Source organism: Nuphar pumila, chromosome 12 (assembly GCF_984573655.1).
Source record: "Nuphar pumila chromosome 12, dmNupPumi1.hap1.1, whole genome shotgun sequence".
NCBI classification, from domain to species: Eukaryota; Viridiplantae; Streptophyta; class Magnoliopsida; order Nymphaeales; family Nymphaeaceae; genus Nuphar; species Nuphar pumila.
Window position 1 is genome coordinate 18,886,635 of NC_143260.1, and position 17,388 is coordinate 18,904,022.

The following is a 17,388-nucleotide window of genomic DNA, read 5'->3' on the forward strand; positions in this document are numbered from 1 at the left end:
CGATGACTTTATAATAAAATAACATATAAAAAAAGTAGATATAAGTTTGACGAAAATGTCCTCTCATAGCTATTTACGAAAATACACGTTCAGACTCAACGAAACGAACTTGAAGCACTCTCTCTTTCTTATCCGTTTAAACTTTCCGACATCATCTTCTTCTTCTTCTTTCTCAGTGAAACACTGTAAAACCCCCTCTCTCTCTAGAGAAGAAATTAAGGGAGGCAAACAACCGGCAATCCAATGGTGATCATCATCCTCTTTCTGCTAGCCGTGGCCGGAATGCTGCCCTCATCCAGCGGGCAACCGACTACGACGACCCCTCTGCCGCTTTCAAGGGACACCTACAACAAAATCTTCCTTCAGTACGACTTTCAGGTGAACGAACTGGCACGTCTACCCCTATGTTGGCAATACTTCCGATCAAGGCTATGCCTTTCAGGCCACCCTAACGCTGCTCAACACAGGCATTAGCACCCTCAAGTCCTGGCGGGCATTCATCGAGTTCTGGCACTGTGAGGTCCTCATCTCAACCTCTGGTGCCATGCTCTTCGACATGACCCACCTCCCGCCAACGTCGGGAATGGCACGTTCCTCTCCGGCTTCCCCGTCATGGACTGCTAAATTGAGTAGCGATTTACGAAACTCACGTAGCAAAAAAAATGGCAAATCGCTAAATCGTGTAGCGAAAAAAAAATGGCAAAATGCTGCTCAATTTTTGTAAATCGCTATACCGAGTAGCGATTTACGAAAATCACGTAGCAAAAAAAAAAGCAAATTGCTACGTGATTTTCGTAAATCGTGTTACAAAAAATAAAGTCAAATCGCTACACGATTTTTGTAAATCGCATAGCAAAAAAGAAAAACATTTGTCCTTTTCTAGAATCGTCGTTTTATGATACCAATAGCGGGAAAGTGTATTACGAAAACTGCGAGAAAGAAACAACCGAAGAAAACAATAAACAAGAATGATCAAACAAAACACAACAAGAACACACAAATTTATGTGAAAAAACCTCCCCTCAAATTCGAGAGGGAGTAAAAAACTACGGCCGCTGAGAGGAAAAACTTTATTGCTCTTTTTCGACAGTTATAAGAGGTAAAGAAAAGAAAGAATTTATACAAGGCAAGAGGGACAACCCTAAACCTAAACAAGTCATGTCTGATCCATAAGAAACCGGGTCTCAAACATAAGCCCAAGAAAGAAATTCTTTCGGGGGGCGCTGCCCACCTACGATCCCCCTTCTGTAAGGGTAAAAACTCTGAATCAGGCTCCATAACTCATCAAAGGGTACTTAAGTCTTTGCAACCGCTTCTTTTCTAGAATCGTCGTTTTTATGACACCAGGCTATGATTTAAAGTCAAGGCCCTTAGCGATATACAGTGTAATAACACATGCCTTTCAATATCCATTTCACCCCTTTCGCCTTTCAATCTCCATTTCACCGCTTTCGCCTATGGTTTAACAATTAATACATGAAGGAATGAAGTATTTCCAAAGCATAAGGCGAAGCGAGTAAGAAATAACAATACAAAAAAAACAAGTGCAATTTTTTTTATTTATAATGAATTTGAGATTTTTCACACAAAACATTCTTTATATACATAAAGTTTCATTAAAAAATACCTTCTTATCTTTTTTTTTTTGACAAAGAAAGCTAATCAGACCCTCACCATTTATACAACTCGTACCATTGCATAAGGTGAAGCGAGTAAGAAATAACAATACAAAAAAAAACAAGTGCAAAATTTTTTTATTTATAATGAATTTGAGATTTTTCACACAAAACATTCTTTATATACATAAAGTTTCATTAAAAAATACCTTAGTATCTTTTTTTTTGACAAAGAAAGCTAATCAGACTAGGGATGGCAGTGAGGCAGGGCGGGGGACAAGGTCTCCACCCCCGCCCCGCCTCAAGATTTTATCCTCCACCCCCGCCTTCATCCCCGTTTCATGTCCTCCATCCCCGGTTCAAACGGGGATGAGGCGGGGCAGGGATCGTGGCGGGGACGGGGCGGGGAAAAGTGCACGTCCATCCCCGCCTCCACCCCCAAACGGGGATGGATTTTAACCTTCGTCCCCGTTTCATGCCCTTCATCCCCGGTCCAAACGGGGCGAGGCGGGGTGGGGCCCGACTTTCCCCCGGTCCACTGCCATCCCTAAATCAGACCCTCGCCATTTATACAACTCGTACCCCATTGAGTTTGGATCTTGCAACATCACAACACAAGGTGACGTGAATTAACTGCTCTTACCAAACAAGCCGAGCCGCCGTTGGCATACCTACGTTTCTTTTATTAAGGAATAAGTTCATTTTCATACTCAGTGTGGGACTTACCATGTTTTTTTATTAGCCGAGCCGCAGATCAGGTGATGCTGAACATGAGCTTTTTGCTCATCACAACTTCGTGACCGTCTGTTTGCATTTTGGATGAATGCCATTGACTTCAAAATACAAAACGGACGGCCACGATTGTTGGCATGAGCAAAAAAAGCTCATGTTCGCATGACCTGATCTGCTTCCCTCGAAATCCCGCATTGGGACGGAACTTCTTGAGAAATAAAGCTTGGGAAGAGAGAGAAAGAGGAGGGCGTTTCATTTTTTATCTCTGCTGCTGCATCGGTAACCGCCTCTTCCCACCAAAACTGCACCTAAATCATACCAGAAATTCAAAATAACGGAGAGAGAGAGAGAGAGAAAAGCTCTCCCACCAAACATGAAAGAATATAAAAATGGGAGAGATGTCAACTCGCCGTTTTCGTTAGTCTGGTGCTTCCGTGAGAGAGAGAGATGGTGGTTGGTGGTGGTTGACGATTTCGTTATCGTCATCATCATCTTGGAAACGCTTCATATTGAAGAGATCGAGAGAGCCACCAACCGGAGCCATAAACCCTACTTTTCTGGACACCCCAATTTGCAACCTCCTCTTTTTCTCCTTCCCAATGAGGAGAAATTGCTAATTTCATTGAGAAAACCCCAGATTTTCTGGTTCCTGTGCTTCCAATTTTCTTGCATTCTCCCCAAACCCAGAATATCTGGGTTTCCGGCGCTGGAATTGGTGGTTTTCCGGGGGGCTGTTAGGTGACTGGAGCCCTTGGTTGGTTGGTTCAAGGTAAATTGGGTTCCAACAGAGGGGAAATGAGGAGATTTGAAGGTGTTTCTCTTGCTTTTTATGCTGGGTTTATTGCTTTTGTTCTGTTTTCGGCGGCGGTGGTCGAGGCACAGACGAGTAATTGTGGTTGGGATATCAACGTGATTGCTCCATCGCTCAATTCCTCTGGGTGGACTTGCCGACCCGTTTGGAATTCCTTCACTCTTGGTGTGAGTAATACTTTACCTTTGTAGTGAATCCGCATCATGACGTTCATCTCTTCCTCCTATTAAGCTTGTGCCTGAGAGTTCGAGGAAAACACGGAAGTCAAGGACAAGCGAAGTAGAGATGTTAAACATCGATACTAAGTGACTCATTCAGTTGCGGTCTTTGTAGATCATTATTTGAAACTGGAGGCTTTGGCCTCATGTTTTCTTTCTCAAGACTAATTGCTAGCCTTTTGTTTTGCGTCTCTCACAAGATAAGGCCTTTTGGTCAATACATTTTTTCTTTCACTGAAAAAAGAAAAAGAAAGAATCAGCATCATGTGATAGAATTGAAGGTCATAGGCAGGAGAAAAACCTGAATTCTAAGGATTTATTTGTTTCTCTAGCCTATTGGATGACGAGATTGGTTGACGGATTTATGTTATGGCGATCTTTCATTTGTGTTATCCTGTTAATTGAGCCTTATCTTTTTCAACCACTACTTTTATATCTGTTAACGAGTTCTAAACCCGAAAAAGTGAACTAACAATGTATTGAAATTCACAGAGACACTAATTTAGTTTTGAGACACACACACACACAGATTCTACTGTTTTAGGGTTGAGGGTCTTTCTGTTTTACCTATACATTGATCAGATGGATATATTTTGGTTAAAATAGCGAGATAATAGAGAAATACCAAAAAAACATTCAAGATGTTGGAGTAAAAGTGATCGTATAACCATTTTTACTTGTAATATTCAGCAAGCATGAAAAGGAATCTGAAGCGTGAAATTCACGTTTTAGAATTTGAGTGACGCATTAGATTGGGTGGTCATCTGCAGATATGTCTAAGATCTGTTCGATTTTGCCTACCTGAATTTATATCAAACATATTACATTTTTTAAAGTAATTTTTACATGTTTCATATGTAATATATACATGCAGTTGTACATGATTGAGGAGCAAAATGAGATATGGATGATCTAAGCAAGATAGTATCTTTCTTTTTCTTTTCCTCTCCCTCAAGGTAGATGTTTTTCCTTGCAGAAGGATTCTCCTCTTTGGTGAATCAAACATCCAAACTCATCCTCCGTGTGTATCCTTTTTTAGATTTCTATATAATATTGACAGACTGTTGATGCCTTACCTACACACATTCTGGGCTACTCTACAATCTTCCATGGGCTTGTTAATTTTTGACGAACTCCCCTTTTGATGACCACCATGATACCATCCATTCTTAGATGGAGACAATGGTGAAACCAATCACAATGTTATATATTTTTCTGTATAATAGCAAACCCTAGTCAAATATATGGATGTTTGTCTTGAGAGAATGCGAGAAGGTTTGTCATGTATACTTTAACATGCCATCAACTGCATGTGGCACTTCCAGCCTTCCAGGGCCTCCTTTTATCTGTTATTTTCTTAGGTGCCTTTGTTTTCTCTGGCTGGTCATAATCTTTCTTATGATCTGCTTTATGGTTTATGCGACATGCAGGTTGAAGACAACTTTTTTTTGTGATTTTTCTTGTTTCTATGAGAGAGGAATAACTAAAATTATAGCCTAGCCAAGAAAAAGATAACTACTTTGAACTAAAAATTGATGCTAAATGGATATCAAAATTGAGATTAGACTTGCCCTGATGTTGTAGTAGGTGTTATTAATTGCCATATGGTTTCTTTGAATTGTTTATGCTATCAAAATCAGTGTTTCTTTTTTCTAGGTTTTTTTTTGTTGCCTCAACTGACTTGATTTCTACATATATTGACCGTCTTCTTCCCTCTTCTTCACACAAGTCTAACATTATTACATTTCAATTAATTTACCTTTTTTTTATATCTTTGCCTTGTTTGACCAGGAAACCTTCAATGTTATTACTTGTAATGGCAGTTTTTTCAATATATATAATTCATGGGTAATGATTTCTTGACCCAGCTGTTGGTTTGCAAAAACTAAGTCCCCACATAACTCCCAAAATATCTTCATCTTTACTGTTAATATTTTGTAAACTGGCAGCATGAAATGATGAAGACCTGTCATTCGAGTCTTATTTGGGTAACCATATAATTGCTCCGCATTTGTATTCTTCATTGTCCATATAGAGTACTTACCCACTTCTTAAACACTAGATTACATCTTGTCTGTTTAATCTATATGAATCTACTAGGGCTTATCACTTTGTTCTAGTTCTCTTTTTATGAAGTAACTGATTTGGTTCTAGCTTCTTATGTCTTTGTCGGAATCCTTGATAATTTAATTCTTTTTTCAGATTCAAACTTCAAATTAGTTCTTATGTATTCGTGAGCAATAATTCTTTCTGTGCTGTTATCAATAAATCTTTCTAGCATGAGTTGATAGTCCAGAACTCATCCAACTATTTTCTGTGGGTGGTGTAGTATTCTCTGGTTGAAGGCAATATTTTGAACATTGTACTATCAGCTCAATATACAAGTGGATGGGTAGGCATGGGATTCTCCAAGGACGGAATGATGGTTGGTTCTAGCGCAGTGGTCGGTTGGTTGGATTCACAAAGTAAAGCAAACATCCAGAAATTTTACCTTGGTGGCCAAAGTAGTTCACAAGTTGTTGCTGGTCAGGGAGAGCTACAATTCACTGCTATTGCACCAGCCGTTGTTTTGCAAGGAACCAATATATATTTAACATTTCAATTGATTTTTTCCACTCCTGTTGCGAGAAAAAACCTCCTACTCGCTGTGGGGAGTGATACTCCTATTCAAAACCAATTGACTCAACATTCTGATAAAATTTCCATCACATTGGACTTCTCTGCAGGTTAGTTACTTTTCTTGATGAGTTGATAAAATGCATCTAAGAATGGAGATATTGCATATGAAATTTTGGGCTGACGATCTTTGTTTTTATGCTTCCTTGTAATGTTCTGTCACACTTATTCTTTGAAAAGTCCACTTTGAATTCTTTGTATTCACATACATATTGGCTACAATTAACGCTTGGTAATGTTATATATGTGTCTGTGTAAAGCAGTTTAAAGTACAAACTGCTAACAAAAGCTCTGCCCATTTTATTATGTGAAACAACAAAACTCTTATAGTTAATAAAAAAAAAAGTTGGCTATGCCTTGGAATAGTTTCTTACCATTAGGAAAATGTCTACATTCCCTTAGACTTTAGAAATTGTATCAGTAAATGTCCTAAAACATCATGAGGCATCCCTATGTTTCCACAAAAAGGGAGGCGACATATGGCATGGACAATTGTCTTTCATAGTCTCATGACTGACACCTCCTGGAAAAGGAAACAGATACATCTACCAATTGACTCAATGCCATGGGCATTGTCCTTAATATTGCTTAAAAGACCAGGGGTAGCCATGTAAATTAATCAAAGAATTAAGCCAAAGAAGAAAGCCATTCTCTATATTTCAAAAATATGAAATATATCCATCAGCAATATATCTTTTAGCCTATCTCAATATCCTTAAAAAAGGTATTTAATTAAATAATTGGAAAGCTTTGTCCTGAGATAATTTGTTTTTGTTGTATGGCTTTCCATGTGAAGCAATAATATATCAAACTCATGCACAAGCACACGTTCACGCACACGCGCAAACATACAAAGACATGCATGCAGACACACACACACACAAACAGACAAAGACATGCATGCAGACACACACACACACAGACAAAGACATGCATGCAGACACACACACACACAATAGTAATTGCTCTCCAATTTGAGCATGTACTGGCATGGACCATTTTAGTTTCTTTTATGTTTTATTGCACGTTTTCTAAACCAAGCCTTACAAATATCATCTCTGTAATTTATTTAGTGGAAACATCTATTGGATTAGGAATTTCTTACATTCAGATAGGTTTTCAAAGAACAAAAATCAATGGCCTGCATTACACCAGATCTTCTCATTGAAAATTTGAGTCTTTTTCATAAAAAATATTTGATCTAAAACATGTTTCTAGTAAACAAGAAAAAATAACCATGCCTATAGAATTGGATTAAGCAAAAAACACCTGAAGCTGACTTTTTGAAATGGTCCATGCAAGAAAAAGAAAAGTCCATGCAGCTCCATATTCAAACTGGTTAGGACAGGTGGAGAGAGAGAGAGAGAGAGAGAGAGAGAGAGAGAGAGAGAGAGAGAGAGAGAGAGAGAGAGAGAGAGAGAGATTCTATTATCATATTAACTAACCAGTGAGATATAGTCAGCGTCACTTATCTATTGTTTCCTCAACTTTTCTTCACTAAATTTATTCTTTGATTGGTGTATGATGAATTGGTATTGTAATAACTAAGCAATAACAAATTAATTAAAGGGTATAACTTAATATCATTAACTTTTATGACCATTTGGCAATCAAGTTGATCAGCAGAATCTCTCTCTCTCTCTCTCTGTGCACCCAAAATGTTCTGATATATGTGGGATTTCCCCTATAATACCAAATAACCAGTAATTAAAGATGCATTATAATGACTAAATGTTGAATTGCATTTGTTATGTTATACTCTATGTGCTTAGTCTTATATGTCCTTGACCTTAGAAATCTTTTATTCTGGACATGCATTAATTCTCAAAATCATTGTTCTACAGGTACCTTATCTGCATCTTCTTACCCTAGCCAGCTAAAGAAGAGCCATGGAATTTTGGCTATACTTGGGTGGGGTGTGCTTCTTCCTGTAGGAGCCATAGTTGCACGACATTGCAGACAGTGGAACCCAACGTGGTATTACCTTCATGCTGTAATTCAATCTTTGGGATTTAGCATTGGGCTGGCAGCTGTGGTAGCTGGTGGCTTGCTGTATGGGAAGTTGAAGGTCAATATTCCAGCACATAGAGGCATCGGAATCTTCATCTTTGTGCTTTCTGTTCTTCAGGTTTGTGATATTGTCTTTTTTTGACATTATTTGGCATGTATATTGGTCACTTTGTAACTCTGACTGTTAATGTCCTTCCTTTTGGTAGTTCAGTTCTCTCACAAACATCTTTTCTCCACCTAGTTGTTTGGCTTGCTTGTTTTACTCATTATTGCCACCCTGTACTTTCCTATTGATGAAGAATGCTAGGACCAAGACATGTAGGTCATTTGGTCCACTGATCTTCTGTGAGGAGCTTGATCTTTTTGGTTTTTGTGAATATAACTATATAAGTGATTTCTCAAGTTTTCTGGTTCATCATTGATTTTATTGTTTATAACGTGTAATTTTCCTTTACTTGTAAAGTGGTATTCTAACTTTGATGGTACCTTTTTGTAATTGTATGTTTTCCATGGTTTATTGCATGTTATTCCTCTTCTTTTACATGTGGGTTCTTGACTTGTCGTGTTTTCATAAAATTTGACAGCATTTATTTCAGAACAATCTTGGAGTGCTAAAAATCTGTTTGGAAGTATTATTCTATGATTTTCCATTGGCTAAAGAAAAAAAGGAAAATAATTATTTAATTAAGAATAAATCCATGCAATTTGTCATCTTTGAAATAAGCAGAGAATATACATGCAAATGTATGTCACGTTTGTGCAGAATAAAAAAAGTGTAAAATGTACAGTAGTTTATGCAGCTTCAATTCCATGATCAGAAAACGAAGGCATTTCTGTGTGGTATAGTACGTCTCAAATTGGAACTGAAGTCTAGTGGATATGACAAGGAATGACTTTTGTACATCCACTGATTGTTAATGATGCATTTGATGGAGAAAATCCCTGAAAGGTTGAATAACTGTCATAAGATTGCTCTGGCTTGAGACCTTTGTGGCATTTAAGGTTGAGGATTTGCAAACTGCACAGTCACACACAATACTAAATCTTAGTGGGGTTACTTTCCAAAATATTATTAGAGAAAACGTGTTGTTTTAAGGGACATAAGTTGGTCCATGAACAACAAATCACTAATATCTGCTTATACATAAGTGAACTAGTGAAGGTTGTAATGAAACAATCGGAAATACAAAAACAAAGTGTTTAAGGACAAATACAAGTCTACCGAGGGACAATACAAAGGGAAAAAGGTAAGACAAGCACAAACAATTACAAAAGTGCACACAATGGCTACTAATGGCCAATCAAGAAAGCACAAACAATAAAAAAATATATTTTATTGACTAAAATGCTTAAGAAAATCATTAACTAGAGAGGGTGATAAACCCCTCTATATGTACAAGTAGGAGGCCATTGGGAGCTCCCAGCAGCTATAATTACAGCCGTTGGGATGCTCCCAATGTCTCTATGGTCAAAAGACCATAAAGCCCTTACAATATCATAAATACAAAAATAAGAAAAATAAAGAATACAAGAAAATACAAATCTGTTCCTAATGGACAAACCATGTTACATAGACAAAAAAGGCTAAAATACCTCTTACGGGTTTTGCTTATTACGTTAATATATATATATATTAACACCCTCCCTCAAACTTACGGTGTGATCACTAAAAGTTTGTTAAGGAGAAAGAAGAATCGAGGTGCTGGAAAAACTTTAGTGAAGAAGTCTGCAAGTTGATACTCATAAGTAACATACATCAACTCGATAGTCCCTCTCAGGTATTTATCTCATACATAATGACAGTCCATCTCAATGTGATTTGTTCGTTCATGGAATGTATGATTGCTTGTAATATAAATTGTACTTTTGTTGTTGCAATACATCTTCGAAGGATTGAAGATGTTTACACATATATCTCTGATAAGATTCCTTAGCCATACAAGTTACATGGTTCTCGCAGTCATTGTGCATTACTCATCTTCAATAGTGGATAATGAAACTTTTTGTTGCTTTTTGCATATCCAAAAAAATTTCTTCCCCAATCTGCATTAGTATAAGCAAGTAAATCTAAAGACAAAGATGAGGATAAGAAAAACTCTTTAGTGATGAAGTTTTTAATGTATCTAACAATCCTTAATACTGCAGTCATGTGCACAGTGGTTGGGCATGCTGAAATTGACTTGCTACATAAATAACATGAGCTATATCTGGTTTGTTGATAGATAAGTAGGTGAGTGATCCAATCAGTTGTCTGTAAGGAGTAGGATTTTCAAGCAAAGTTTCATCTTCTAGTATGAGTTTCACATTGACAACTTCAGGAGACTCCACCTTATAATCACAAATTCTCTACTTATCACAAATATCAACAACAAGTTTCATTTGGGATAAGATATACTCTCTAGGTGAGTGCGCAACTTCAATACTTAAAAAATATCTCAAAAAACCTAGATCAAACATATCAAATTTTTTCTTTAAGATAGTTTTAATTTCATCAACTCCTTTTTTGTCATTTCCTGTAATTATCATATCATCTACATGTAGTAGAAGAATAACGATGTTAGTACCTGTATTCTTGACAAAAAGAGCAGTGTCAGTATAATAAGAACTATAACCCAAACTAATCATAACATCGAATTTATCATATCAAGCCTTAGGGTTTTGTTTAAGACCATACAAAGACTTTTTTAGTTTAAGAGTTTTTCCTTTATTAATGTCAAACCTCAGTGGAAGATCCATGTAAACTTTTTCATTAAGAAAGGTGTTTTTAACATTTAACTGGTAAATGGGTCACTTTTGAATGGAGACAATGACTATTAAAGTTCTTACACTAGTCATTCTTGCTACCGGTGCAAAGGTTTCCTCGTAATCAATCTCATAGTTTTTAACGTACCCTTCGGCAACTAACCTAGCTTCGTATCTTTCAAGAGAACCATCACTTTTAGTTTTGACCTTAAATACTCATTTAGATCCTATGGGTTTCTTTCCTAATGGTAGGCTTGTCAAAATGTATACTCGAAAACATTATTGTAAGTATAAATATATATACTTATATACATAGAGATACGTATACATATATTATATGTATACGTATCTCTATATATAAGTATATATATTTATATATTTTCCCCTTTTTCTCTTTTACCCAAAAAGGGTATTCCTATCATTTCACATTTTCCACATATTCCATTTGGAATACGCTGTATTTCCTTTTTTATTTTTTGTAAATCTTTCTTTAATTTTTATTTTTTCTTTTTATTTTATAAAAGGTGCATTGGGGGTCCCCCCAATAGAGTCGTTGGGGGCCCCCCAACGGTCACAATTGTGACCGTTGGGGGCTCCCCAACGGCTCCTTTGGGGAGCCCCCCTTTGCGCCCCTTTGTTCTTGTATAAATAGGGGTATTCCCCCTTGTTGTAAAATAAGCTTGAGAGTCTCAAGCATTTGCTATTTTATGAAATACATGCCTTAGTGCATGTTTGCTACATTTATCCTTTTTTGCGTATTTTGTTCAAGTGTTGTGAGAGTGCCTTCGTGCAAAGTATTTGTGCTTGTATGCGTATTGTCTCTTTGTAGACATTTTCACAAGGCTAACTATTTTCCAAGTGTGGGCCTTACGAAGGACATCTAGTTCTATGTTCATGACTTCAATCCAATGTGAATATTTTTTAGCTTCATTGTAATGTGATGGTTTATGATAAGTGAAATGCTATTAAACAAGCTCTATAGTTTGGAAAAAAGACTCAGTTGAATCTCCTATATGTTGACTCTTCTATGGGTAGACCTTGTGAGTACCTTTCATAAGCACAAGGTTAATCACTTTGATCACGCCGGGTATAGACATCCATATCATTAGAGGAATTTTCAACAACATTATCATTATTAAGAGATGACTCTAAATTGTTACCAACATGATGATGTTCATTATCAACATCATTATCTAAAGAGTTATCACAAATAGAATTACCATCATGATTTATCTCATAATCATTTGATTAATAGGATCCATGTTCTTCTTTTGGCAAAAGATCAAACAAGAAACTATAGTTTACTTCCTCTTATCTTTTTTATCAAAACCATTTTCACTTTCCAAGAAAGTTACATCTTTAGAAACATATAGTTTATCACGTTTAAGATCAAAACACCTATACTCTTTTTGAGTTTCACCATACCCAACAAAAGCACATTCAATAGCTTTTGGAGACAATTTATCATTTATATGACTAAGAACAAAACTTTTGCAACCAAAAATATGTAATCAGGTGTTGTATTAAATAATTTTTCGAATGGAGAAATATTTTGCAAAGAGGACAAAGACATTCTATTTATTAAATAGATTGAAGTCAGGACAACTTTGGCCCAACATTTTTTAGGAATATCTTTAGAAATAAATAAGGTTCTTGCAGTTTCTATGATATTTCTATGCTTTATTTTTGCCAACCCATTTTGTTGAGAAGTCCTATGACAAGATCTTTGATGACAAATTTTTTTTGGTTTAAATAATTTTGGAAAATTTTTCACATATATTCTCCACTTGAATCAGACTTAAGTATAGAAATATTACTTTGAAATTAATTTTTAATAATCATATGAAATTATTTAAAACATGAGAAAACATCCGATTTGAAATTTAGAGAGTAAATCCATACATATCTAGTAAAGTCATCAATAAATATAACATAATACGAATAGACACCCTTTGACATAACTGGGGATGGGCCTCATACATACAAATGCAATAAATCAAGGTTTTTTTAGAAATAAAGGTTCTATTTGAAAAAAAGAATTGATTTTATTTTCTCAAGAATGCAATCTTTGCAAACAATATCTTTTTTATTTAAAAAAAATTTTGCAAAAGGGAAAATATACATCTTAGATAAGCTTGGATTTATAAGTCTTTTATGCCAAGTTACAATATCTTTATCTTGAATATAATTACAAAAATATTTGGATAAAAGAGATGAAAAATCCATAAAGTAAAGATTTTCTTTCCTATGTCCTTACTTAATCAGCTTCTCTGACTGGAGATCCTGCACAGAGCAACCTTTAAATAAGGAGATTTTACATCCATGGCCAGAAATTTGGGAAACAGAAAAAAGATCTAATTCCAATTTTGAAATAACTCTTAACTTTTGTAACCATTTTTTTTTGAAAGTCTAAAGTTTCAATATTGTTGATTTTTAAAGATGTTTCATCGGTGGTCGAAGCACGAGGTAATTTTGAGTTAATGCATACATTAGAAAGAACACTTTCATGTGGAGTCATATGAAAGGAGACTCGGAAATCAAGAATCCAAGAGTACATACTTGAAGGAGATGATAAAAAAATAGTGGCACCTATAGTTGAAGATGTCTTGAGGAATTGTTGGAGTGCCTCTGTTAGTTGACTAATGAAAATTTTAAGATCTTCTCCATTTGTATCTTTATTATTCTTGGACGTGGATTCTCCAACATAAGTTACCTTTTTGTTGAGTTTGGGACATGCCGGTTTAATATGCCCCATTTATTACAATAGTGGAAAATGATTTTACATGATTCACGATTATACTTTTGCCTCCCAAAATGTAGAGGTTTGTATGTTCTCATATTGTTATCGGGCCTAGCCACGGTCAATGCTTCATCTCCTCTTTTTGTAGTCATGCCAAGACGAGTATCATCTTGGCATATTTTGGCAAGGGTCTTTTCAAGAGGCATAACAGAGGATCTATAGAAAGGAGAAGACCTCACTTTTTCGAATTTTGAAAATAGACCATGTAAAAAATGGAAAAAGTATTCTTTTTTCATTTGCTCTCGCCTAAGTTTCACATCCACGGCAGCAACTCATTTAGGTTCAAGAAGTGCTAACTCATCTCAAAGGGGACAAGACATTAAAATAATTTCAGGCAACCATGTCCCCTTGTTTAGTGGTTCTAATTTTTTCTTGCAAGATCTTTTTTGGTATACATATCCTTCATGAGAAACCAAGTCTCATTTGCCTTTCTAAATTTGGCAATGTTGATGTCGGCATTGTTCATGAATCAAACTAAATTTTTAATATGGTTTCCCAATTCTCTACCTTGTTTTGATGGCCATAGATGGCCTTGGTGCGATCTTCTCCTTTAAGAGCTTTCTCTATGCATTCTTAAAGTTTGGTGAGCTTTAGAATAGGTTCGGAAGTGGTGCTCATCACATATCCCCAAAGCTTCTTTCCTTTGATGTGATTCTCAATGGCGACGGATCACATCGTATAATTGGTTCCATTAAGCTTGAAAGAGAGTTCAACTTTTGATTCATGCTCCATGATGAACAAGAGGAGAAAGAAAGAGAGAGAGAGGTAGATAGAGAGAAAGAAAAATAAACATGATCCCTTCAATCACGAGCACATGTTCCCTTGATTACCACAAGCAACACCTTACGAGCTCTAGGAACCTAAGAAGCTCTGATACCATGTAATAAAACAAGCGAAAATACAAAAACAAAGTGCTTAAGCATAAATACAAGTCCATTAAATGACAATCCAAAGGACAAAAGCCAACACAAACACAAACAAGTACAAAAGTGCATACTATGGCTACTAATGGCCAATCAAGAGAGCACAAACAATAAAAAAATAAGTCTTGTATTGACTAAAATGCTTAAGAAAATCATTAAGTCTTGTATAGAGGGAGGATAACCCCCTCTATATATACAAGTAGGAGGCCCCTGGGAGCTTCCAATAGAGACGTTGGGAGCTCCCGACGGCTATAATTATAGCCATGGGATGTCCCAACATTTCTATGGTCAAAAGACCATAGAGGCCTTACACAATATCATAAAGACAAAAATAAAAAAATAAAAAAATAAAAAAATAAAAGAAAATACAAATCTGTCCCTAATGGACAGACCCTATTACAAACAAAAAGATCAAAATACCTCTGATGGGTATTTCTTATTACATCAATATATGCAATTATATATATATATATATATATTCACAAATATATAACTATATTTTAACAAAGGTGTCTACTGGGCATTGGATGGTATGAGTCAACTGCCTAGGACCTAGATAATATTTCCCTAAATGGAAATCTTTTCAACTAGTTTTTCAAATCAATTCTGATAAGGTCATTAAATATCCTGTGTAATGATCTATCTGGATGGATATAACCACAACCATAGTTGGAAACTTATAAACTCATTGAATGGCTTGAGCAAGTCATGAATCCATTTTCTACTTGTATGCAAGCATGTCTTAATTCTTCATTCATTTGCTTGCAATATTTTATCCCAAAGAGCCATGCCATATATTGTACGTATTCTTTGTGGAAACGAACAATAAGATGTGATATTATTTATTAGGCGATCTTTTAGTACTGTCCAACCGTCAATAGGCCAAGGTTGGAAATGGTAGGCCAACTACCCAGGTTATCATTTTAATAGGCACTTTTCTTGATCACATTGACAAAATTGGATTGCAAAGCACAAACTGTACCTGCTTACTCTTTCATTTTGCCAATGGGAACTTTGTAGTCTGTTTCCAAATTTTGGTATTTTCTGGATAAGGAATAATCCAAGTTGAATTGTTCCTTTCAGAAGTTTATTAACTTAAGCTGCATCTTCAGGTAATGGCATTATTCTTACGGCCACACAAAGATGCTAAAATCCGGAAATACTGGAACTGGTATCATCATTGGGTTGGAAGGATTGCACTCGTCCTTGCTGCTGTCAATATTATTCTTGGAATTCGTGCTGGAAAGCCAGGAAAAAATTGGAAAATTGGATATGGATTTAACCTTGCCTTTTTATTACTCACAGTTGCTATTCTGGAGTTATTCCTATGGATAAGACGATTCAAGAAGTCAGCCAGTTCTCCAACTCCTCAAATGCGTCCAGTCTAGGTTTGACACTTCATTGACTGTTTATTTATTTGCCAATGTAAATTTTGATGTACCCACAGTATGTGACATACAAAGTACAGACGTTTGTTTTTCTTTTATCCTTTTTCAACAGTGTTCCTGCTTTGGTTTTCAATAACTATTATGTAGCTTGAGTTTCTTTTGTGAAATGAGAAGAGCTGTCGTCCCTGTTTCTCTTTTCTTTTCCATCTTACTATGGTCAACTTAGACATGACATATAATCATTAAAAAACGCTCTATGTATCATGTGGTGCGAGGGCTTACTTTCTGGATTTTTCTCATGCAGCGAGAGCTTAATCTCTACCTTACAATCTAACCTTCTATAAAATGAAATTGTAGACTTAAAAAGTGGTTTGCAAAAAAATGCATGAAACCCATAAATCACAAAGTGTCTTTGTGTCGGGTATTTCCAAATCAGTGGAAACGTTAGCCAGCAGAAGCACATCCCTTTCAAGGATTCTCTATCGATTTGAGTCTCCATGAATATTGCTCAAGACCTTCAGCTACAAGAAAAACTCCACACATTTGAAAGATACCATGAAACACAACCAGCCAAAGAAGTACGCCCGACTTGGTCCTATAATTGAAACCCAAATACTAATTCCCATGACAAAAGCTCTGTCAATTTCCATTCTTGTGAAATGTTGAATACTGTAATATGTTTCTGTATAATATGTATTACTTGTCTTCTGTACTGCCTCTCTTGTTCTCTCTTTTGTACGTATCGTTTTTTATTAGGGGTAATATTGTAAATTTTCAGGCAGTTATGGGGTCAACAAAATGTCTTGTACTGAGCCCAAGAGGGTCGACCCCCCTGTATTGTATCTCTTCTTTTGGGTTTCATTTTGAATAAAGTTTTCTTGCTCTCTTTGAGACTCCATCCCTTCTTGCACTCTTATCCTCTTACTCTTGTTTCGAATATGAATTTCTTCTTCTGCTGAGAATGTATGTGAGTATCCTTTTGCAAATATAGTAATCCAATAATGTTTTCTCAAAACTTAACTCTCATGTAATGCTTTTTAAATCCTTTTATAAGTACTCTTAAAAATTCTTACCAGCTGGTCATTAAAGTTGATGGATAGGAGGCCTATAGGATAGAATACCAACTGAATCAAAAGAAGAAGAATAAGACCTTTTTGCCTTAAGACTTCTCGGGCTTCTGCATCTCCCATGTTTGAATTAAGGGGGGAGAAGGCAACTTGACATCCATGAGGTCTTGTACCATAACATTGCTCTTGCTTGAGCAACTCAATTACTGATGAATCCATTCTACTTCTCACAGTAGTTCTATTCACAACTTAAAAACAAAACAGGAATTGTATATGGTGTGTGTATATATCCTTAATCCAATTCTAGTAAATTTTGTTTTCAGTTTGGATTGAAGGTGATAAAATATGTGAAGTAGTTGGTCATGATACGAGTAGCAAGCATGTACTGTCCAACTAGAATGGAGC

General features: G+C 36.0%; 1 protein-coding gene across 2 annotated transcripts; it reads left to right on the forward strand.

The window, feature by feature from the left end:
• Nucleotides 1-2,667: 2,667 nt before the first annotated feature.
• Nucleotides 2,668-16,114, forward strand: LOC149820200 (Cytochrome b561/ferric reductase transmembrane with DOMON related domain-containing protein). 2 transcript variants are annotated; one of them, XM_089982849.1, is made up of 4 exons: nucleotides 2,668-3,326; nucleotides 5,707-6,103; nucleotides 7,898-8,181; nucleotides 15,834-16,114. In XM_089982849.1, the coding sequence occupies exons 1-4, from the start codon at nucleotides 3,144-3,146 to the stop codon at nucleotides 15,861-15,863; spliced, it is 894 nt and encodes a 297-aa protein (XP_089838975.1). In that variant the 5' UTR covers nucleotides 2,668-3,143; the 3' UTR covers nucleotides 15,864-16,114. The 2 variants fall into 2 exon arrangements, with proteins under 2 accessions (XP_089838975.1, XP_089838974.1); XM_089982848.1 differs by having other exon boundaries at nucleotides 2,748-3,326; nucleotides 15,641-16,114.
• Nucleotides 16,115-17,388: the final 1,274 nt, after the last annotated feature.